This window comes from Solenopsis invicta, chromosome 8 (assembly GCF_016802725.1).
Source record: "Solenopsis invicta isolate M01_SB chromosome 8, UNIL_Sinv_3.0, whole genome shotgun sequence".
NCBI classification, from domain to species: Eukaryota; Metazoa; Arthropoda; class Insecta; order Hymenoptera; family Formicidae; genus Solenopsis; species Solenopsis invicta.
Genome location: NC_052671.1, coordinates 4841213 through 4866561, shown reverse-complemented (window position 1 = coordinate 4866561; position 25349 = coordinate 4841213). Strand labels below are relative to the sequence as shown.

The 25349-nt window shown below is 34.7% G+C and overlaps 1 protein-coding gene across 2 annotated transcripts in view; it reads right to left on the bottom strand.

Annotated features, from left to right (window-relative positions):
* The window catches only part of LOC105196125 (Kv channel-interacting protein 1), an 83679-nt gene extending 61901 nt beyond the window's left edge, over window positions 1–21778 (bottom strand). For both annotated transcript variants that reach the window (XM_026135078.2, XM_026135077.2), the window contains exons 1-2: window positions 21078–21778; window positions 15857–16302 (exon numbers count right to left, since the gene is read on the bottom strand). In XM_026135078.2, coding sequence (XP_025990863.1) covers window positions 15857–16021 — 165 coding nt within the window. In that variant the 5' untranslated portion in view covers window positions 16022–16302; window positions 21078–21778. The remainder of the gene's footprint in view (window positions 1–15856; window positions 16303–21077) is intronic.
* Window positions 21779–25349: the final 3571 nt, after the last annotated feature.

Here is a 25349-nt window from a genome sequence, read left to right as displayed (position 1 = left end):
AGATACTAGTTTAATTAACAGCCATAAAGATAGAGGATAGTAGTGCGACCCAAAGTCGGCCTGAAGTTCGCAGCCACGCTTATCAGCATTAATTCGTGAAAAGGCGCAATAAACTGGAAACAGTTGCCAGTCGCGAAAGTTCAAGCGAATTACGCGACTGTTGAATGTAATAATTTTATTTGAAACATAAATATTAAAATTATCTCGTGCTACGTGCGTTTTACAAATTTATACAGTAATCCTATTAATATGATCACTGTAAACAATTGTTTGTATTAATGTAATCAACATTTTTAAAAATTCCATTTAAAATTAATCTGTTAAAGTGTAATCCTATTAACGTAATGATTTAAAAAAAAAAACACGTATCGCACTGCGACAAATTTTCTAATCATATGCTGAACGAAAATAAGTAAATAACCCCACTTGCACACTACTACGTTGCATTGCATAGGACATAAAAATCTCCGCTTTCGGCAATAAAAGGATTCTAAAAGGAAAGGGCGGATGAAAAGTTTATACGGGATGGAGAAGAGCTTTGAGGAGCGCGGAGGAACTGAAAGAACTAAAGAGAAAGAGAAAGAAAGGATAGTAGAATTCTAAAGACAGATTCTTATCCGCAACGCCATTTTCATGCTGCAGTCCTTGTTAGAGCCACTTTTCATCAGCTGTTCCGAAATGACAGCAGTACTAATGGGCACGGTACGCGTAAACATCTAAAACTTCTTTCATGCTCCGTGAATCAGTTATCAGCGATTCCAGTCGATTTCGCCCGCAAATATTATTAACACTTCATTTAATATTATGTTCGCAACACGGATATTTATAGCGATTAAGTTTATTTTTATTTTATTCCCCATGTGATATTTATTTAACCTGGATAGGCGCGCGCTATTCGCTTTTTATCCGATCGGATAAAAATGTGTTACAGGCAATACAATTTCGATTTAATCTCCTACATTGCGCAATTTTTTCTTCTTCTTTTTTTTAATACAATACACGCGAGAAGGAAATAATAAAATAACTATTTCAGGAAGTTAACGCATTAAAAAAAAATAACAAAAAAATATACGCTCCTTTGAAGGGTATATTAAACTTACAAAATGATATCGATGCCACTATTACACGGGGAAAAGGATATTATTATTCGCAAAAAATTTGTTGAGAACATTTTTGACGACAGAAATTTGTCGAGTGGCAAGCAAATAAAACGCGAACGTAACAGCCTCGCGCAGATTTCGAATCCATTTTTCTTACATTTCAGCATTTCTTGTAATCCGATAAATTTTACGTTTCCCAACCTTTTCGATATATATATATATATATATATATATATGCTACTGCAATAATGCAGACCTATATATATATATGCTACTGCAATAATGCAGACCTTATATATCTTAAATTGCCCGAAAGAGAATCGGTTAGTCGATACCGTAATATAACGGTTCATGACGCAAAATTCCGCTCTCGCAGGACCATCATTTTCTCTCCCTCTCGCTCTCTTTTTACCCAAGTTTAATAAATCTAGGCTCGAGAGAGAGAGAGAGAGAGAGAGAGAAATCTCGGGAGTAATAAAGCGGCCTGGCCCCGGAAAAGAGCGACCACCTGTTTAAATTGCGGTACACCCGAAAGGTGATGCACGCTCACAAGAGAATAATGCCCCGCTAAACGTTCCAGCATCACGCACTCGAGGCTTTCGTGCCTAACGCCTGCGTGTTACACGCTAATTTCCATCCTATTGTAACTTAATCGCCACCGACGATAACGAGGCGGTACCGTTCGAGGCCGCGCACCTGCCTGCACGTGACCCCATTTTTTTTTCGACACCCTACGTGGTGCGTGCTAAATCCAGCAGGTTATTTAGGAGCGTTTCTTCACAGAGGAAACCAGATAATTACAATCTCATGGAAACAAGATGAGATACAGAGGGTATGCGCAATTATTTTCGCATGACACAATTTTAAATCTTTCTCTTTGTGGAATCATCAATGAGCATGAATATATGTGCGCACATAAAAGTACGGCTTTGTACGAAGAGAATTTCCTCTTGTAATAGAATTTATACCTTTAAAATTACAGTCGTGAGGCAGCATGACTTTAAAGAATTTTACTAAAATTTAACCAAGTTTTATTAAAATTTTACAAAATTTTACTAAAAATATGGTAAAATTTTTCAAAGTCCATGTCTATCATGAATGAAGGTAAATTTTAAAAGAAAATTCCACTAAAATAAAAAAAAATAATTGCAAATATCATATAATATAAATACAATTCATTTTCAGAGCCAACTATATATTTACAGTTTTTTTTTACCACACAAATTAAACTTATCAGTTATTATTTATTATTATAAGCAAATGTTAAAAAAACAGTTATACTCATTCTTCAATAGAAGACTTTTCTTCGATAGAATTTCATAATAGTCTTCGAAAAGTATAATTTCTTTCAATATATGATGATGCATTTTTCTAGAATTTATAAAGAATATATTTTAAGACAATTATCACAAAAATAGTTTTAAAGATAACTTAAGAGAACAAAAGAATAAACTGAGTATATGCTTTTTTAGCAACAGAATTGATATTTTTTGTGAGCATAAATCTTGATATTTTTTGTATTAATATTAAAAATTATAATTTGTAATAAAATTTTTTCGTAATTGATAGAACAAACATAATGCTATTATTGCTAACATTATATCAGTAATAACTAGAAAAATGGAGCTACTAATGATAATTACATCACCAATTATAGTCAGAAACACTTTTCTTTCAGTGTCTCTCCGTGTAAATTTAATTTGACTTGACATCCGAAAAACTACCGTGTTTCCTGATTTTGGAGCTTTGTTCCTTCTTTCTTAAATTAAATTAAATTTGAAAAAAAATTTGATAAGCTTATAGAGGGAAGAAAATGTTCGAGGTGGTAAGTAAAGCAGTGCATTTACCACTCACAAGTTAGCAAATAATATAAATATTAATATAAAATTACATATTAATAATTTAATATAATGAAATACAAGATATGAATGGTAAAAATAAAATTATTACACAAACACTTAATGTAGCAAACGCAATCACAATTATAGTGAGTATAACTATTTTTTTAACATCCGCTTATAATAACAACTACTGGCTCGAAGTACATTTATATCAACATTATCTCAGATATTTATCCTGGATATTGTCGCACAAATCGATATTGTTAGTCAATTAAGATCCGACGTTTGTCGGATCAGCAAGTTAAACATTCGTACCGAGAGGAGATGGCTGCCTCGTTACACAAGGCTCACGTATAAACGACCGATAAGTGTTTAACGCCATGTCAAGTGCATCGGGAATGACAAACGTTTCTCACTTCTTCGCACGAGAATGGGTGCCACGTTGCGTCGCACCACCAACTATTACACGCCTGTTTGACTATCCGGGCTGAAACGGGCTCCGGGAGGGAAAACAGATTAGCGGGAGAAATAGGGTTTGCACGGATGCAGATAATTGAGTGTGAGCTACGACGATCTGCCGAGAAAATTACTGCTCGCCGAATGAATAGAGGCCCTAATTTCTCGTACACACTATATACCTCGGAAACGTATAGCGAACATCGACATGTGAAAAAAAAAGATATCGGTGCGAAATTAACTTATCAAAACTGTCATTCGACAACGACGAATCCAGTATCGATTTCTGTTCGAGGAAAACGTGACTGGAAAAGAAAATTCGTCTTGCAAACTTTTAATTTCTTTTTAACTGAAGCTCCTGACGAGCAAAAATTTGTCTTCTCGCAAACTTTTAATTCCAGAATTAAATATTTTCAGGCTTGAGCATTTTATATGTGGAATTACATTTCTCTCGATGTAAACTCCATCCCAGGACTAACCGGAAAATCAAAAGATCTTCCGATTTACTTGCTTCTTCAAACTTAATTCACGAAAATCCCTTTGCTTGTTTAATTCCTTCGTAATCAAAAGAGCTCGCAATTATCTTTTGCGTGAACACTCGACTATATTTTTCGACCACAAACGCCAATCGATTCCGCGCAAATTTGCCACAGAGTTCAGTATTAAACGTCAGCAATAGTGAACCGTTTATGCTGTTAACCTTCCAAAGCTGACGTCAAAATCCGTAACACAGTTACCGAATTCGTGAAAGCCAATTAATTTGTGTTATTTATAACTGATCAATTTGAAGAAATCAAAATGACATAACTTGTATTAAAGAAAAAAAGAACATATAAATTTATTTTAAGAGGGTATTTTTTACTTTATGCTAAGTCAAAAAAATTGTTTTCAAAAAAATTCCTAAAGAAAAGTTGAAACATTATGTAGAAATATTTATCAATTTTTTTAAATTACGATGGTATTTTTTATCTTCGCAGATTATCCAATGGATGATGTTTAAGTGTATTAAGAGAAAAAATTCCTAAATTTTAATAAATATATCGAATAGTACTAATAAAATATTTATCTACGTAATATTTACCCTATAAGAAAAAATTATACTTAAATTGGTGATTCTTGTATTAAATAAATATATATTTAAATTTAGTAAAGTGTTTTCTTACTATTCGAATGAATATATATTAAAATTTAGTAATTTTTCCTCAATGTGGCATTAAATTGGGACCATAAATCCTCTTTGCAAAATGTAAAAAACTAAAAATTAATCAAATGCACTAAAAAAGAAATTGATAACTATTATCAAATTAGATAATAGTTGCCAAATTCTTATTTCAGTGTGGCTGTGTCTCTTTCAGAGATTATTTTCAATATTATTTTATTTCATTTTTTTTCATAGGCCGTCATTTTATCGATTTTCAATTTTTAAATTGATTATGGTACAGTCAATACACGAACTTATATAAATCAAGAAATTTTTTGTTTTTGTTTCAAGTCAATCAGACTTTCAATCACTTTCACAGAGGGAATTTATAGTCCTCAATTTAGCGCCATCTATGCATCATTCATCTACGCTAATAAAAAATACCATTTAAAAAAAAAAAAAAAATATCTCTACATAAGTTGCATTTTTTTAAATTATTGGAAAAATTTTTTCTAAAACAATTTTTTAAAAGCTTTTTTCAGACCCAGCGGTAAGGTCCGAACTCTCTCAATAATTCAAATTTTAAATAAGTGGATCAATGGACCCAGCGTCACCACGTACGGAAGGGTGATCACATGAATCCGCATACACACGTCGATCGATGTAAGCAACGCGCAAGGTCGTCCTCGAGAACAAATATGACACTATCGACTCGCGTAAAACAAGCGGAAGAGATATCACCCTAAAACCGGGCGCGGCAATGCAGAATATGTCACACGCGATCCGTTTAATGGGGCGGAATGCAGAGGACAGGACCGCGCAGAATTTCGTTTAAGCCGCGTAATTTCCGTCGAACGATAATGCGGAGCGACCGATTTCAAGATACGCGAAATAATAGCGAATCGCATTAGCATAAGGCAGTTAGAAATGTCACGTTGCGACACGCACATTTCTGACGTTCTCGTCGTCCTCGTCGTCGAGAGCATGAATTTCCACGAATGCACGCGCGGCATCGATCCACTATCCGCAGAATCCATTATCCGCAAATACGCCGTAGTCCATAATTTATGAGTTATCCCCATGCGATAGATACTAATTCGCGCGATTAACGACCGTGATTAATACGCGGTACAGATCGTCGTTGTAAATAATGTCCCATATCTTTTAAATCTCTTTGATGACCCTATAAACGCTACAATATTCTCAGAATATTATACGAATATTAATATTATTAAAATAATATTAAAATGATATTTTAAGAATATTATTCAGTATTTTTAATATTATTTTCATATTCTATTATGGGAATATATTGTATTAATTTCAGTTTTCATGTAATATTCATAATATATTATTTCAATATGGATTATGAAAACGTTCTACAAATATCATTGTGGTCAAAAATTAATGTGAGTTATTATATGTAAAATATTTAGAAACTTTATAATTAATACATCTAAAAGTTATATTTCTGATAATTTACAAAATATGGAAGTAAATAATATTATTTACTTCTCATATTTACTTCATATAATATTATCAGGAGTAGACGTAATCATATTTTATTAATATTAAATAATATTTTAAGAATATTATTTAATAGTAAATAATATTGCAGCGCTTATAAATATCATCGGCTAAATTTTAATTTAAAGATTCAATTACGTAATCATATTGCAACAATTCTATCACATAATAATAATTTTCGAGTACTCGAAAATTGCAAAAACATGGCAATTTTTACTGGGGTAAGAAAAATTACTCTCGAGTTCGTCGAATGATCGATTATTAAAATGCGACTCCATGAAGGTGGAATAAGACAAACGTTCTGCAAAAGTCATTAATTTTAGACAGAACCACACCCCAGATCCATCGGACGGAAATAAATTGTCATTACTTTCCTGTTTCCCATTTGTCTCATTATCAGAGTAATCGCGCGACAGGGAATTGACACAGATATCTAAAAGGTCAGGTGCAGTTTGATTTGATAATGTGGCCCGCTTTCGCCGGTTAAGCCAGAATTCGGGTAACCTGTGGGCTGACAAGGGATTAGTTCCAATCCCCAAAGCTATGTAATACGCGTTTGCGCCTTTGTGGGCGCGTGATAATTCAACACGTCTCTTGCATACCTTAACGATCTATCCTTACGCAAGTGCTACGACGATTGCGGTTGCGTGCGAAATGAGCTACATAATTGGATCATATCCGTTTGATGCCACCTGCACAACTAGCTAGCTCGCATGTGCCTACCTAGTCTCACGAGAATAACGCAAGTTTATAATTACAAGTTGCATGATTATACGCTTTTAAGAGAGCGTTCTATTTCATTGCATTGATTTTTTTTTTTTTAAGGTTTTTAACATTTTTTGAAAGGAAAACTAGGTAAATATTTTTAAAAAATTATTGTGTGTCCTTGATTTATTATTAACTTTCTATTTATTTAAAAAAATATATAAATAATAATTAATAATAGATTTGACATCTGCACAATTCATTGACGACTATGATTTCAGATCTCGTAGACTGTAATTAAAAAATTTTATTTTAATTAAAACACTTATGATTATCGTTAGAGCTAAAATTTTTTATTTTATCTAATAAATAAATGGCAGTTAAAAAAAAGCTCGATTTTTACTCTATCTCTTTTTATGTTTTTGAGCGTCGAAAAATATAAAAAAATGAAATTATTTAGATAATTCTGGATCCGGTAATAACAAGTGTTCTGATTAAAATAATATTTGAATTTTTAATTTTAGTCTTGGGAGCTCGAGGTCATCGATAAATCGTGCAAATAGATCTATTATTAATTATTTATTTTTTGTATAAGACAAAAATAGGAAATCAATGTTCGAACGATAATAAAAAACAAAAAATAATTTTGAAAAATACGTATTACTCAAAACAATTTTCTAAAAACCTAAAAAAATCAACGTGAAAAAATGGACAACCCTTTCGAAATACGTCGTCTACATGTACATTTTTTTTTACTTTCCCAAACAAATCTCATTTAAAATCGTAATAATAATTAATTTCGTAATGCAATCCTTTCTTCCGATATCCCTCTTTCCTTGGTATTGACAATCTGTTTCGTATCATTTTCGTAATACGTTATTCGTGACCGATACATTCATTTTTACGATGAAAGATATGAGACAACCGTTATATGGTTACAGTGACTTGATATGCTTAACGCATATCTAAGATGCACTTAAAATGCAAAACAAAATATTACCCTTTAGACAGAATACGCTTTCCTTAAAGTGGACGTTTTATGATTCGAGGAGATACGAGCAAATATAAAACAAAATAACTAACGAATTGATGACAATCTGATTAAAATAGAAACAAAATATAATAAATACACATATAGTGCAATATTTCCCTTCTCAACACTTTTACGGTTCAATAATAATTAAAATAATAAACCGAGCAGCAACTGTACCATTCACCTTTCCCCAACTGTACCATTCATCTCCCCGAGAGCCTCATAAACGTTCGTATGCATAACTATGCATTATCCTAAGACGCACAACCGGCAAGAAGCAAGGATCGCATATCTCTCCACACGTGTTGATCTGACAATGTACATCCGTTAAACAATAGCGCGCGATATCATGACTACGGTGGATGCCGTTTCGAATGCCGGTCCTTCCTCTCGTTATTCAAAAGTTCGCCCTATCGCCGCCTATTGTGGGAATGACAATAATTACGCGAGGCACATTGTTTCGAGAACGCGATTGTCCCCCGCTCTCTTTTTCCACCCTCCCTTATCGGAAAGAATCAAAAACGATGCGTCGGATATATATAAGTGAGCGCGCGAGCTAGGCTGCCCCGTCCGTCGACGTCCTTGTGTGTTCCCGGATGAGAAATGCCCACGGGACGACGTGCATTCTACGATTCAGGAAATTCGCTCGGGCGGGATCGCGTGCGACGTCGTTAAATAAAAGCGCGATCGCGAAGAAATACGGCCGGCCGTGAAAAAGCGCCGAGGGACGGCTTTAGCCGTTCGCGCTTATGCCGCGCTATATATCGCACCTTCGTGTTACGACGATACCTACGCGAGCCGTTGTGTAAGCGGCTGCTGAATAAGTTAAGCAGTCCGGCTCGTCCACGTCCCGCTAGGTAAATTGAACCACCAACCTGCCGTCGAGTGAATGGCCTTAAATTCTGCACCGAGCCGCCGCCGCCTCCCTAATATGTGCTTGCGTGTTTGCTTAATCCCCGCTTTTAATATTAAGGACAAGGGTGCCGGGCATGATTGAGCGTAGGTACATTAGCGCGCGCGCCCGTTGCGGTACATAACGTCGTATGCAGTATAAATATATGCAACGACACGTGTACGTACGTGCGAAGGTCTCCTCATGTGTTCGGCCCCGCCCGCGCTGTTCCGGCGAAAAGATTTCAAGAATTGATTGTGTTCATACAAGCGAAAATTCTCAATAAGATTGGCACCTCGTGCGATACGAATGTCGCGGCGCACTCGAAGATTTCGCGTTTCAATAAGCGCTATAATATTATTTAATATTATATAATATTCCTGAAATAATAATTAATATTAATAAAAAGTGTTGTATATTTTGTGTAAAGTAAATAATATTATTTACTTCAATATTTTGTAAATTATCGAAAGTGTTATAAACCTTTAAATGTAATAATTATAAAGTTTATGAATATTTTATGCGTAATGATTCACATTAATTTTTTACCAAAATAATATTCGTAGAACATTTTCATAATATTCCATGGATGTTAAAATAATATACCACAAAAATTATATAAAAATGGATATATAACATTAATACGTTTCCATAATATTAAAATAATATAAAAAATTTCGAATAATATTCTCAAAATATTATTTTAATTTTTAATAATATTCGTATAATATTCTAGGAATGTTGTAGCGCTTGTAGGGAAGATTTTGCATATTTCCCAAACAGAACAGAACTTGCAGCAATGTTGCAAAGTTGAAGCAAAATTGCAACAATATTTCTGCAAGCTTCCGCGCTGCCCGGGTTGGTTTCGAAATCCGAAATGTTGCGCGGCATGTATCCAACGAAGATACAGCTGCTTCCACGGTGTGCGAGCGGCAGAAACATTATTTCACGTAGTACGTCGTAAGATACGAGCATAAACTGAGCTCGCGAAGTTGAATAAATAGTCTGTGAGCCGTGAGGGGCGATATAAATGTGTGCGGTGCTCTCGCCGAGATATAAATCTTCCTAGTCTCTTCCTAGTCCATTTTGATAAATATTCAAAGCGCGCGCGTTCTGCAAATTTCATTTTATTTTTATCTAAAAGATGTGCATTGCGTTCCTGCTGAAAAATTAGAACGTTTCCACGGAAATGCGTCGCATTGAATATACAGTAAATGACGAAGTGTAAAAGAGATATTTGCGACGGAAATATCGAGGACGTATAACGACGCACCTTTTTCCACGCTCGTTATATATTCCGTTCACGGTAATTTTTAGTATTGTTCTTCTACCTCGCGTTAATATAAATCGCGCACCAATTTTCGAGCCAAATACGGCATGCACGATTATTTTAATTGCGTTCGATTGAAATGCAATTTTCGAAAGGGCGATCTCCCGCGTGTATGCACGTGCAATCACAGCCCCCATCCCCCCATTCACGCAATGATTTCCCGCGAGCGAAAATGTCCAAGGAACGTATCCGAACACTTGTGCGGAAAGAAGGGAATTCCCGCGGTCGCAATAAATTCAAATAGCTGCCGAGAGACCCTATTCTCCCACGGTCTGGAAAAAAGTACGACGGTAGATTGTACTTCGGTATATCTACCGACTGTCAGACCGTGGAGTGGCATGGTGTGCCCTCTTCAGATTCCAAAACTGTAACAACCATCGTATAAATCTGCAACCGAGGGAACGCGTGATCAAGGGGAATACGTAATTTCGCGCGGGACGAAATTTTACACGTGGCGCACTCGTCAATTCATCCAGATGATGACGACGTGGCGGAGCGACGTGGAACACGTCAAAAGAGTACAGACAATGCCGATTGTACCAAAGATAATAATACAGTTCGACAAAAAAAAGTAACGCCAGCACGGGACTAGCGATTTTCTGTTGCTCTTTGAACATTGAATACGAATCCGATTTCCAAATCGCTCCATCGCGACACAATTTTGAGATAATAGCAGTTAAAGTTGCAATAAAAAGGGAAAGGCTATTTTTACGTACTTTATAACTAAAATTTATATTTTGTATTTCAAATTGAAATTGCTGGTATTTTGTAATTGAACTACTCTTCGCCGATCCTTGAATATGTAGCGTGCTGGAAGAGTTTTATTGCAATCAAAATTAAGTATGTTAAGACTTTTAATCCTCAAAGGGAATTTTTGATGTTGGCTATGATTAATAAGATATAGTTAGATACATGGAGTCTAGCTTGTAAAAAAGCTTCGAATTAAATCATTCACGTTTTACCAAGATATCTTTTGGCTATATTTCTATTAGAGCGCTGGATACAAATTGTCAAAAATGGCAAACTCAAAATAAATTTAATACAACAAATGTCAAAATTTCTTAAATGTCCAAATTTTCATGACACTGAGTACAAAAATTCAGTGCTAAAATTTATAAATTTAAAATGGTAGAATTATTATAGTCAATAAAAATTAAATCATATTTGAATTTTAGCAAGAAATCATATACAGGATGGTCGTTAAATACTCTGAAAGATTTCAAGGGGTAATTCTTCACACCAATTTAAAATAAAAACCTCATATGACCACATGTGTCTAAAACAATTTAGTTTCAAAGATATCAAAGTTGAAGGAACAAGTTTTGTTTTTTCCAAAAAATCCGAAAACTATTCGAGTTATTTTGATAAAACTTTATGTATGTTTGAAGAAGACTTGAAAACTCATCTTTTGAGATTATACATTTTTGGAAAAAAATGAATTTTTTCAACTTTGATACCTCTCTTTGAAACTAAGCTGTTTCAGACATATGGTCGTATGAGATTTTTGTCTTGAATTAGTAAAGAATAACCGCTTTAAAATCTTTTAAAGCGGTTGTGTAACAACTGCTTTATAAATATTTTTCACATCATACTTCACATTTAATCATGAATATCTTAACCATAACTGGCACAAAAAATTCCTTTTAAGGCTGAAAGCTCCAACATACTTAATTTTGATTGCAATAAAACTTCTCTAGCACGTCACATATCGTAGTTATGATATGAGAGTACGTAAAAATAGCCTTTCCTTCTTTTTGTAATCTTAATTACAAATTTCTCAAAATTGTGGAATGATGAAGCAATTTGAAAACGAATTTACATTGAGCTAACTAGTTTCATTCTGCTGTTATAAAAAGTCAAAAGTTTCTTGTTAAAATTGTAATTATAATATTCATCAGAATTTCAGAATGATGGAAGATTATAAAATCCGATAACGGAAACGGTTAGTGGCACGACATTTATAATATCATAAAAGAAAAGTTCTGCTTCAAATTGCTCGGGGTGGAACAGGGAAATAAAACGTCCTACATGAGCTTTCGTATAGTCGCGAACAATTCCCACCGAGACACGAGCTATAATCATGGTTGTCACAACTTGGATATACTTTCGCCTGGAAAACACGTCTTTTCCGGGATACATCGTATAAAACAACCGCGGGGGCTCGCGGACATTTACGTCGGTGAACCTTGCGGGGACCGCACATCGGTAGAGCGGCAGGTGAACTGACCACCGCACTGGCCATCGCTGCAACTCGCCGACGACCGCTCGCTAGTGAATATTTCACGAGAGTCGTGAAAGTAACGGACCGCACAGGACTCCGAAGCGTACGAACGGCTTTGAGCTTCATCGAACCGTACAGCGAAAAATTATGCATCGCAAAGCCAGAGCGATGACGAGCCCGTAGATCCGATATTGACGCGAGCCATTTAAGTATGAATGAACGCAGGGTGAAGTAATAGGGATAGAAAGAATCGCGTATGTAATTAGTGTAATTACGGGATGAACATCGCGAATATTTTGTCGTCTTTCAACATTTCAGTATTTCAGCACATTCGTTCACTCACAATCAGAGAAAAGTTTCGAATAAAAAAAAAAAACTTTGTTTCAATCAAAAAAGTTTATGCATTAATATACGGTTAAAGAAAAGTTTCTTGGATTTGAATGAATGTTTTGATTGCTCCTTTTATTAAAATTAAAGAAACATTTTGGTTGTGCAACGCAAATCGTTTTTTAAATGAGAAAAAAAAATATATATATATTTTTTTTTTTAAGACCAGAACAACTAAATATTATTTTTTACATTTCCGTCACTACTTTCTTTAAATTAAAAAAATTGTTTGTTCAAATTAAACAATTTGAACAAATAATTTACCTTTTTCAAAGTAAATGAGTCATTTGTTAGAATTAGAAGTATGCAATTTTTTTAATTTCAACATAAATAACATTCGCCAATTTATTTTTTAATCAAATTGAAAAAGAGAGAAAGATAATGTGTATGTTTTCAGAACTTTGGTTTAAAAAAAACACACTGAGAAAAGAACTTGTTAACGTGACTAAATTATTCAACTTGATTGAATTTCTTCAATTCAAGTATTTATTTATTTAAGTTAGACGTATTTAAGTTAAATACATAAATTGAACAAACTCAATCAAGTTGAAAAATTCATTATTTTCTTTTCTTAGTACAGTTATACGCGTTACATTTGCGTATAAATAAATTGTAGAAATTATTAGAAACTTAGTACAAGTATTATAGCACGTCAGAGATCCTACATTGTGAAAGATACCATCGTGTCGGCTCAAATTCATTGGAAACTTATCGCGTCATTGTATCTATCGGAGAAGATACGACCGAGCGATATAAAATTTAGCCATAAAACTGTGATTGGAGAGAGATATAGAATATCAACCAAACCCGTTCTTGGCTATAGGAACGTATCTGTCGCCTGCCAAGTTCCCATCAGTTTTTCTGTTACAACTATACAAGCAATTCCTATGACGTGCTTTCTTACTACAATCGGACACGCAGTGTCCGAAAGTTTTCTAGATCAATACGAACGACTTATACCCCCGTATAATCATTTCCGTGTTTTTAACGCAATTTATACTTCGTCGCTATACTGTCTTGCTTTTACGCACTGACGCAGAAATTATATAAAATAATATAAATATAAATTTAGTATACAGTTGTTAACCCACGCTGAGAAAAAAATTATTAAATTTTAATAAATATTTGTTTGAATTGTTGCAATGAAATATTTACTTGTGGCACATAAATATTTACTCAATAAAAAAATAGTTAAATTAAATTAATGGTTCTTGTACTAAATAAATATTTATTTACATTTAGTAAATTTAAAAATAATCTTGTTGGGCCGTTAAAAGAACTATAAAATGCTCGAGCATAATGATAAATCACACAATAAGTAAAGAAGCGTGAACTTCAATCGCTGAATCTTGGTAACTAATATTATTTTATTTGTAAATCTTAAATACACTTTTTTATAAACTGCACGCCAAACATCGTCGGTCTTGAAACGGCAATCGCACATTTCTGAAGCCAGAAATAATATCACAAATTAAATTGATCAATTTAATTCATTGCGAAAAATATTTTTCAATTGACAATATTTACAAGACGCTTGCAGCATCATTATTAAATTAACGATCGATTTAATTCGTGATATTATTTCTAGCTTCAGTTTATGATTACGTTTCAAGACCGACGCTATTCGACATTTAGTTTACAAAAATTGAGTTTGAGTTTAAGATTTACATATAAAATAATATTAAATCCAATTAAGATGCAGCTTTGATCATAATTGACGCAATTATTTACTTAATGTGTAATCACTTCAACGATCTAATTCAAATTATTATTGTTTATGATATTCTCTAAATCCAAATCAGTTTAATCTTATTGATTTGCAGTGCTGAGTACTTATATATAACTGTGTATATATAACTATCATCAGTGACTATTCACTGCACGGAAAGAACAATTTTGCTAAAATATAGATCTGAAAATAATTATACATCAAATGTTTAACTTGCATAGTTGTTAAAATTGTTTGTAGAAACATTATCACGCTTGGACGTCCTACATTTATTTTGGTGACCCAATATAAAATTATTTTCTGATCTGTATCTAGAGTTTTAGATGCTGTAAATTATTCTTTCCATGTTTTTCAGTAATTCTGAGAGGGGAGAACTCTCACTGACCGGAAGCAGTGTACTATCACTGAAAGATAGTGCACGTATCACTGATTGATATATAAGTATTCCACTAAAATCACTTTATAATTCACTGTTATTCAACGAATAATACACTGATTTCGATTTAGAGAGTAAATATTGTCAGAATGTGAAAATATTTTTGCAATCAGTTCGTGCGTGATGATATTTTGAGGATTTAGTAACATTATTTTCAAATTTCTCTCTGTCCAGCTAAATTTTTAGATACTTCAGCAAAACCCTGTCCTTCCGTGTATAATTTTACCACGTAATTCCACGCTAACTGAATTTCGGTCATGCTCGGAAATGTCAACAGACTTGTTTATTAAAGGTAATAAAAAGCTTGTATTACGTGCGTTACAGCCTCGTAAAATGTAAAATTCATTTACCGCGAATATGTAGTTATGCGAGCCAAATTCTCGATGATGACGCAGCAGCAAATCGATAGGAGGGACGTACTTTTTACCGATGATTGAGCCCAATAGCTCTATATAATCAATTCATTTACGTAACCGCGTTAACACAATTTCTGTGGGATGCCCGTGAATAATCAATACTTTGCGAGACTATCTTTAATAAAGAAGGAGTTAAAAATACTAATACGTGAGCTACGCTATATCAGCTACAGCGCCTTGCAGTAATCTAGCAACAACGAACAAAACAGAGATGTACAGAGATCACTGCAAGGTAATAGATACTCCAGTTATCCTTAATTACATTTCATCATTTTTCGATGAAGCGAGATTCAAGCAATTTTGTTGCTCGTTAAACGTTCAAAGGCATTCGACGAAAGGAACGAAGTGTAGCAATTTATAACCTTTAGAACATTTTGAAATGAAAGAGAGAAATCAGCTGCGAGCTCGATGATGAAAATAAATTGATGGCGCTGTATGCGGCAAAGTGCGATAAAGCTCATTTGCATATTACAACGAACGCGCGATAAAAATTGCGATGAATGGGACGGGATTTGTGTGTGTGTGTGTGTATGTAAAAATGTTTTTGCGCCTCTGCTTGCATAATGCCGCGCATTTGCCGCGATTCGAATGTGATCGTCGAGAGGAGGGAATCGATGGAAGAGGGACGAGCATGGCACGTACCTGCTTGAAGCCTCGGTACATGACTCGGATCTCCTGGCGGGAGAACTTGGTCTGTCGCAGAAGTTCCTCTATGGGCACCGGCCTGGTGGTCTGCTGCCTCGCCCTCGTGCTCTCGAACTCGAAGAACGCCTCTTCCGGTCCCGGTGAGTCCGGCGGCGTTGCCATGACCTGTGATCCTCCTGCCGCCGCCTAAATTGTCGTAAGCCCACGGGCAGCAGCGAGTTGTCTCCCGCGCCCCCTTCCAGCTTCCTTCTGTTCTCTCTTTATATCCGGTATGACCCGCGAGGTCACACCATGACCGCCGGCGCGTTCGCCGTCATCATCGTGTATCTCTCATCGTGCGTTTCCTCTATCGATCCGCCGCCGCTGCGTCTCGCTCGACTACTTCCCCTCGAGATCTCGGCGGAGGCACGAACTCTCTTTCGAGAGATAGAGAGAGCGGGGAACTGCAAAATATTTCCCACGTGACACCAAGCCCTCGCGACTTCGTGCGAAAAGTTGCAATGCGCGCCACGTTGCAATGCGTTCGGTTCAGTTGTGGTAGTAGGGGAGCCAAGGGTGTAATGCGGGGCGCGATTATTTTTAACGTTCTAATTACACGCGGCGCTCTTATCGATTTTATATCAATGTTCCCTCCGATCGGGTAATTAGTTCCGTCTTCACAACTGAACGGACATTACGGCGTGTGCGCGTAATCGCAGAGGTGAAACGGTGAAATTGGAGTTGCGTCTCGTTGCATTTACGCGAATCCTAATTCGCGCGCGGCCAGTCGAGCGAGCGAGCGAGCGAGCGAGCGAGCGCGCAAGCTTGTCGTAATTAATTGTCGCTTCCGGCTAGTCCGCTCGCCCGTGTCCATTTGCATTTGTATCGGTGCGGCATTCGCAGATCTTTCGGGATTTTGGCATGGATCCCACGCGAAAGAAAGATAGCGCAAACAAACAAAAATGAATTCGCGAGGGAAGCGGAGAGGAACGAGGCAAGTCCGATATGTGTACGCCGAGTGCTTAAAGTTCGCGATTCAAGGATAAAGCCGTTTGATAGTGGCGTGTATATACGCTATTAATCACCGTTAGGAAGACACGGGCATAAGCTGAAGCTGCGTCTTAGATCTAGATTTCGGGGTCACTCCGCGAGAATCGTAAAAATAGCCCGGTAAGACGAGTGAATATTGCTCGCGTAAAAATCGATGACTTGGAATTCGCGAAAGGTTACCGTGCCAAAACTTCGAGATCGATCCTGGGTGCGGTCGCTCGAAATTTACCGATAAAAAAATCAAGAGGAGCATTATGATAGATATAAAAGCGCAGGACCCTAATGCACGGTTGCCTATCGGTTCCTCCCAACTTTATCTAGATACAGAAAGAGGTCAAATGCAGCACTGAAAGATCGATTTTGTTAAAAATACAGATATGAAAATAATCGTGTTGAATCATTAAAATAATTGCATTGCACTGAAAAAAAATATTTGGCAACTATTACCAAATTTGGTAATAGTTACTAAATCTTTTTTCAGTACAAAGTAATTATTTTAATAATCCAAAATAATTATTTTCCTATCTATATTTCCAACATCAAATCGTTCTTTTCATTTCTTTCAGTGCGATATCAACCAAAGAAATTAAAAAAATTTTATCAAAATTGAAATATCAGAACGATATCTGGTTCTTAATGACATTTGTCACATAAAGTATTGCCAAAAATTTTTTAATTTCTTAGATTAATGTTATTACACCCAGAGCAAAGTTTCTTCGAGTAAAAGAATTGTTGGAATCATACACAAAGAAATTTTACTACAGTTAAAGAAAATTTTCTTTGACGATAAAGAAATTTCTTTATTGTTCCTTTTATTGGAATTAAAGAAATAGTTTGATTACGCAACGCAAATCTTTTTTTAAATAAAAAAAATATATTTTTAAAACCAGAACAACTAAACTATTTCTTACATTTCTGTCAGTTTCTTTCTTTGATTAAACAATTATTTGTTTAAATTAAAATAATTTGAATAAATAATTTATTTACTTTAAAAAAGATTAATAAAGTCATTTCTTGAACAAAAAAAAATTTTTATTTTCCTCAAAGATATTCTCATTTCAACTTTAGATAATACTAAAAAAATCTAATTGAAGAAATGATTTCGACAATCTAAACATAACATTTCTCTGGGTGTGTGTTTGAGTATCTGTGTTAAATTTTAGCAAAATTAATAAATATTCTAATATTTATTTTAACTAAATTAAATTTGAACAGAAATTGTACGATAATTGAGAGCAGTGTTTTAATTGTTTTATATTTAAAACATTTACAAATATTCGTGCAAAAGAATCACACAAATTAAGGATGTGTAATGTATCGCATCTCCAAGTATTATCAAAAATGTAAAATTTTCAAACAAATTGTTCTATTATTATATTTGCATATCTGTGTAAATTTCAGAACAATTTTCACATTGGTTTAAAAGTTATATAATATTTTGTTTGCTCTTGATTCGTAAAATCGCGTTGTAATATTTATTTGCATTGATGAAAAAGCAGCATTACAAATTAAATAAAATTTTTTACATACACTAATAAAAAAACTCTAATAAATATTCGTGCAAAAATTCATTTGAATTCTACCCACTATAACTCATTTAAAAGTTATTTATCTAAAACTGTAACTGTTATAAAAAATTGTTATAAAAAATTGTTATAAAAAATAAATATCTTTTTTTTAAATTTTTACTTAAATTTTAATGCCTTTTTATCTCGATACTATTTTTTAGCATTATCTAAAGTGTGCAGGCCACCATGTCTTTGCGCATAATGCCGAGATAATGCGGTCAGTTTTTGATATTGGCAAGAGTAAAAAGGACCAGCGCGGTAGGGGGGCTTCGCTAAGGATATAATAATACCGCAAACAAAACCACCTTGAGGTTTGCGGTTTGCGCGACAACTTTTCTTGGACGTAACACACCGCCTTTCTCAGCGTCGACAGACGCGGATTTACGGAAAATGTTAAAGATTAATGTCAAAATATTTATATCGCGACTGTCGCGTATATATAATAAGCGCGATACGGGGTCAACAGGCATATCGTGAGGTGCATATAAATAAGCTCTCCGTCCATCGTCGGGCCTAAGCTCAATGATGCGGGAAGTATCACAATGTCAATTATCTGAATTAGCATTTCAGAGAAATGTTAAAAAAATGTCAAAGCACGGCGCGCGTTACGGATGAAGTAAAGTAACGTCGTTAGCATTTACATAATTTGTCTTTCGTTTCTTATGTCGCAATTGTTCCGACACGTTCTTTTGTTTTTCTTTTCTAAACCATAAAGCAATTTTCTCTCTAGATTTGCATATCATTATTTCATTAGTAACAAATGGGATTTGTAACACGCTAATTGATAATTTTATATTTACATGTTTAAACGACAATTGCTTACTTAAAAAGGAATTATGCAAATTGGTGTTCCAATCAAAAACGAAATGGCGGTTGTCGAAAAGATTGAAATGTATAACGAGAGAAGTGCAAATAATTGGCGCTGCCAATTTTCTAGTCGATAATGAATTTTCATGATTTGGTTATTGAGTTATCTAATATGAAATTTTCTTGTATACAGACTGCGAAGCCTACGAAAAGTTTCGCGAAACAGACTTCTCTTTTTATTAATTTTCTTATCATTTTTCATCTCCTTTTCTCTCGCTCCGAGATCAATTATCAATTTATTATTTCGTACAGTTGAGCGTTGATTGACTAATCGCAAGTTTTTCAATTACACGCGAAGAATTTTCCTCGGACTTTCTCAGGTTCCCTCGATACCCGTTTAAACTTTTACATTTCAACGTCGAGCGTACCAATTATCATAATGACACAGCGAGCTGCGTAAACAAGAGATCTCGATATAGCATTCTCTGTGACTCTCAGAATCAAACAATGTAATTAGATATCGCGCTAATGAACATGGAGTTGCTGTAAGTATTCGCCGTGAGACGTAATGGCATGTTACCCGAGAAATTTCTCACTTGACATTGATTGAACACTTGGAACACGATTTAAAAATCTATTACCGAATTCTTTTACCGTATACCGTTACCATTAGCGTCGCACGATTAATGGACTTAATAGGGAATTCGGTCACTTGCACGCGCCAGATTAGTGCACACTAAAAGCTGCACTGTACATGCACACTGTTAAGAATTAAAGTCAATTCCTTGAGTTGAATAACATTTTGTCATTTTTAACTTTTATGTGTGTTGAAATTTATTATTTTTAACACAAATGAACAATCTAATCCTAGTCCAATCAACTTGTTTCTGTGATCAAAAATTGCTTAATTTACAATAAATATTCAAAATAAATCCGTATTAATGTATGCAAGTGGTAAACAATAAATTAAATTGGATACTTTTAGAGGTAACTTTATTGTTTTAGTTTAAATTAACAACATGTTAAATAGGAGCAATGGTAACCTACAAGAATGATTAAAAATAATTTAAATTAGATAGAAATCGACATTACGAATTTAACAATGTACATATAAAATATTTAAATACAGTGACATGATGTAGACAGCTTCAAGAATGAAATAGTACACGTACATTCTGTTAACAGTTAAATAACATGACAGTATTATTATTGACTATTTGATCATTCAAACGTTTATCGACTTTTACATCTAACTTTATACTGTTAAATTTATATAATGTCGAATTTTACCCAATTTGAGTTTTTTTTTAAATCGTTCTTATAGGTCGCCATTGCTCTCGTTTAATATGTCGTTAATTTAAACTAAAATAATAAAGTTAACTATAAAAATGTCAAATTTAATTTATTATTCACTGTGCATACGTTAACACGAACTACTTATTTTCAAGCTAAGCAATCTGACTACAGAAATTGACTAAATGAGGTTATTCTTTTAACACTACATATCTTGTGTGTTGAAAATAATAAATTGTTTGCACGCACAGAAGTTAAAAATGACAAAGCGCTGTTTAACTCAAGGAATTGGTTTTAAATTTGACTCTTTACTTTTTAACAGTGTAGTAGTAGCTTTAATGTGCACTAATTCAGTGCAGTGTGGACGTGACTGAATTCACCGTGAGGTACCTGACCGACGCGATACCATCGAAAAAAAAACATACGTGAAATCCACCCTCCTCCCCCCTCCCCGCCCTTAGCGACGCCGACGCCGACGCCGAATCAAAAACAGAGAAACGCGTATTGTCGAGGATCGTCACCTGTTAACGAAGGAGGCGGCGATAAGAGGAACTTGCGATGAGACCTGCGGGCGACTTCTCGCCGTATGGCGATTTACTACGGGACAAAGGGTTGGCGGAAGAGGTACTACAGGCGCGCCTATCCTGTCGCGGATCTCCCGCTTGGTTCGCGCGAGAGGATCGCGTCGACGATCGTCGCCGACGGTGGCAGCGGTGGCGGAGGAGGCGGCGACGGCGGCGGTGGTGGCGGCGGTCCCGGGAGCGAGAGGCAGCGGCTCGCACGCGGCTGCATCAGCGGCGGCGGCGGCGACGGTGGCGGCGGTTGGCGCGAGCAGGTGGATCACTCGGCGACGCGGTTGACGACCCTCCCACCGTCGTGCGGGGAGACAGCGCGGCGACGAGACACGAGGACGTCAACTCGCCGATCTCCATAACATGATCTCGTCGCGCTTCGTATCGTCGCGCCGGTCCTCAACATCGGCGCGGACCAATCATTACTCCGGGTACGAAAGAGACAGAGAGAGAGAGAGAGAGAGAGAGAGAGAGAAAAGATGGAGAAAGATTGAATGAAAGAACGGATATCTCGATATATCTCGCGAGGCACTGTCGGTCCACTCGCGGAAGATCCGGGCTAACTTCCACGAGCGCGCGAACCGCAACAGAAACAGAAACAATCCGAACAGGTACGCGACCGGCGGTACACTGGCTGCCCGGGTAGAGCGCGCCTAGTAGACGGCGCCATCGCTGATTGGCCGGGCCCGCCGACCAATCGCGAGGCATCGGCGCGCCAAATCACCGCGATCGAGTGCCCGTCGCCGGCGAAACCACCCTTAAGCCATCTGAAGGATGCGGATCGTGTCGTACGCAGGTGTCGGGGACAAATTTTAATTGATTCGGTACAAGTATTTATTTAAAGGATGTATCTATAAAAAAAGAAGTGCGCTTAACAAAATTTTTATGTTCAAGTAAATGTATTTATTTTGAAATTATTTCTTTTATTTAAAGAAATATTTCCTAAGTGTTTAAAAAAAAAATTATTTTATATTAGCTAATATATATTTAAATTAAAGAAATGATGTTAAAATATTAAAATATATTTATTTAAACATAAGAAACTTATTTCAGTGTATAGTCGAAACGTACTTTAACAATTATAAAATTACCCTGAGAATAATTTCTATTTCTTTTTTTAATTATATCATGTACCATTGCTCGTGTTTTCGTTTTCCCTTTCTTACATTGCTTTGCAATTTAATTTTACGCTACAATTTCATTAATTTCATTTTTCTAAAAAATATTTGAAATAAGTATTTTGTATGGCAAATATAAAAAACAGTATTTAAATTTATATTTATATTTACTTGAAGTATAATATTTATTTTACATTTTAATGTCACAAATAAAGTATTTTTTTATTGTGCATTTAGTATTTTCTATTTCTTAAAGAATTACAAAATAGAAAATATGTAAGTGCTATTGTTATTTTAGTCTTTATATTTTACTATTTTCTATTTTGTACTTTTGAAAAATAAAAAATAATAAATAAACAATAGAAAATAGGGAATTTATTTATGACATATTAAAATGTAAAATAAACATTTCATTTCAAATAAATGTATATATAAATGTTAAATACCGTTCGAATTTTTATACTTGAACAAAATTAAAATACCCATTAAAAGGACTTATTTCAAATTATTAAAAATAATTTAAATTAAAATACTTATTTTAGTTATTTAAAACATTTATTTGAAATAGTATTTTTTATAGATACATCCTTTAAATAAATATGTGTTATTTTCTGTTTCCACCATTTTCCCCAGCATGTAGGACGCGTCAAGTATGCGAGTGCTAATGATGGAAATGCAGTTAATAAATAGACGGATAACGCGGAAACTGTTACGGGGGGTACAAACCCTTTGTAAATTGGCGGACTTAATTCCGTCACGCGAATATGACGTAATCGCACGAGCGTGGCGTGACGCAAGGCATTAAATTCCGATAAATAGTACGTATGTACTGCTAAGCGCGGAAAGATTCGTTAATCAAGATTTCAGAAATTCTCGTACACATGTAAGCCGATAAGGTAATCGGAAATAGAAATAATCTTACGCTATCAACGCTACGGCGGACATCGTCCTTGAATTAACTCATTAAAAAAGCAAATTTTCCGAGTGCGACAATAATTCACTGGTAGAAATCACCCCAGCAAACGTCAATTTACAATTACACTGTTGGTTATTATTTTTCACTCAAAAATACAATTGTTATATAACACACTCGTTATGTAACTATTATATTGTCGAGTGGGAAATTATAATTAATAGTTGTAAACATAATTAATAGTTGTAGTTATAATTAATAGCTGCAACTTGGTGTTTGCTTAGACATTACATGTAATTGCATGCAAATTGTGCGCTTCTATCAATGTCCAGATAAATTTTATATACGTGCAATAGAATTTATGTGTAATAGTATTTTATAAAACTCTCGTAGGTATTATCGCGATGCATGCTAGGGGAAAAGCGGTAGAAATATAAAAATTCAACGATCGTACATCGTTCTTAATTCTTCACAGCAATTTACCGCGTTCTCATGTTTCGTTAGCGTGAGATATATTAGAGCCATACTTTTCCAACGTAAATATCGTAAACTGAAAAGAAAGCCCCTGCGCAACAGATGACCTTTAAGTATTTCATAAATCACGAAAGAACAAATTGGAGTGTGCCTCCCCCTCCCCCGCCTTATCTCTGTACGTTGCAGTATATCCTAGGAATTAGTTCACGTAATTAATTAACAGGAGATTATATCGGTGGCTCGAGCAACCGCCGTTTCTCCTTTAAGCTCGCAAGCGTAGCTTTAATGTTGGATCGATTAATAGCCCGTTTCCGGCCGAGTGAACGTGCACAACATCTTATTAGCAAAAAATCGTGATTATACGAATGTTCTCCACGCGATAATTCTGTAACGAACCTGGCTAAAGAGCATCAATTTCAAAGATTCGCCGGCAAAGGAAAATTCGTATTTACATAATCAAATTCGTATTGCATTATTGTGTTGTATTGCATACCACGCACAGTGGCATATATTGATGCCTTGCAACTTGAGCAAGATTTCAAATACGAAACAAAATATTGGCAATATTAATATTTAAATTACAAAATACAAAATACTGGCAATTTCGATTTGAAATTAAAATCTAAGTTGTATTTTGTATTTCAAATTAAAAGTATTTTGTTTATAATTCATTCAAATGTTAAAATTGCTAATATTTTATATTTTGTATTTTGTATTTTAAATACCTTTCGCTCCGCTCTAATGCCTTGATAAATGAATTTATGCACGTATACAGGTCTTCCACGTTGCCATGACGAACACTCCAACATATAGATGAAATGCGCAAATTATTATAAATTAAATTATTTATAAAATTTACAAGAACAATATTTATATTAATTAATTTAATTGTATGATTAATCAATTATTAATGCACATAATTTATATATTTTAATATTAATCCATTTAATTTATATATTATTATTATAAAATCTGTTAATCCGTGTACACATGGATGTAGAAAATGGATACGTATAGTCAAGAAAATAATAATCAATACGTTCACAAATGATATCGAGAAAAATTTATACAGTCATATACATCATTTCCAGAGCATGCGCTTTACAAACAATTTCAGTAAACAGTAATGTGTGTGTGTATGTGTGCATGATTATAAACTGACAATGAGAGAAAAGAGTATAATTTGACTCCATTTTTTGCTGTTTCTCAAAAGTATTTAAAAGTTTATAAAAATCTGAGTAGACATTTTAATTAGATTTAGAAGCTTATAAAAATTTGATTAAAATATCTAAATACTTATGTGCAAATGATATGCAAATGTACTTTAAAGTCTTATTTTTTGTGTAGTGAAAAGCTCAATATATATGTCAATATACATTAAGAAATTAGAGATTAACAGAGTTGAATAAGTTAATATATCTTATTACATAATTTAACTAAATTACTTGTCAATACATTAGGCTGTGGTTTGATTCGCACTCCAAATATTTTTGCCTTCAGTTTATTCTTGTTTATGCCTAATGTACATACATACATTAGGCATAAACAAAAATAGAACGCATTAAATGTTTTTATTAAAATTTGAAGTAAAGCCTTTATTTTAAAATTCTAAATAATTATCAAATAATAAACTTACCGAACTGCTCCGAGGATGTCTCTAGTTAAAGTTTTCTCGTTGACATCTCGTACTGCTTACACAGACATACATCATTTAAC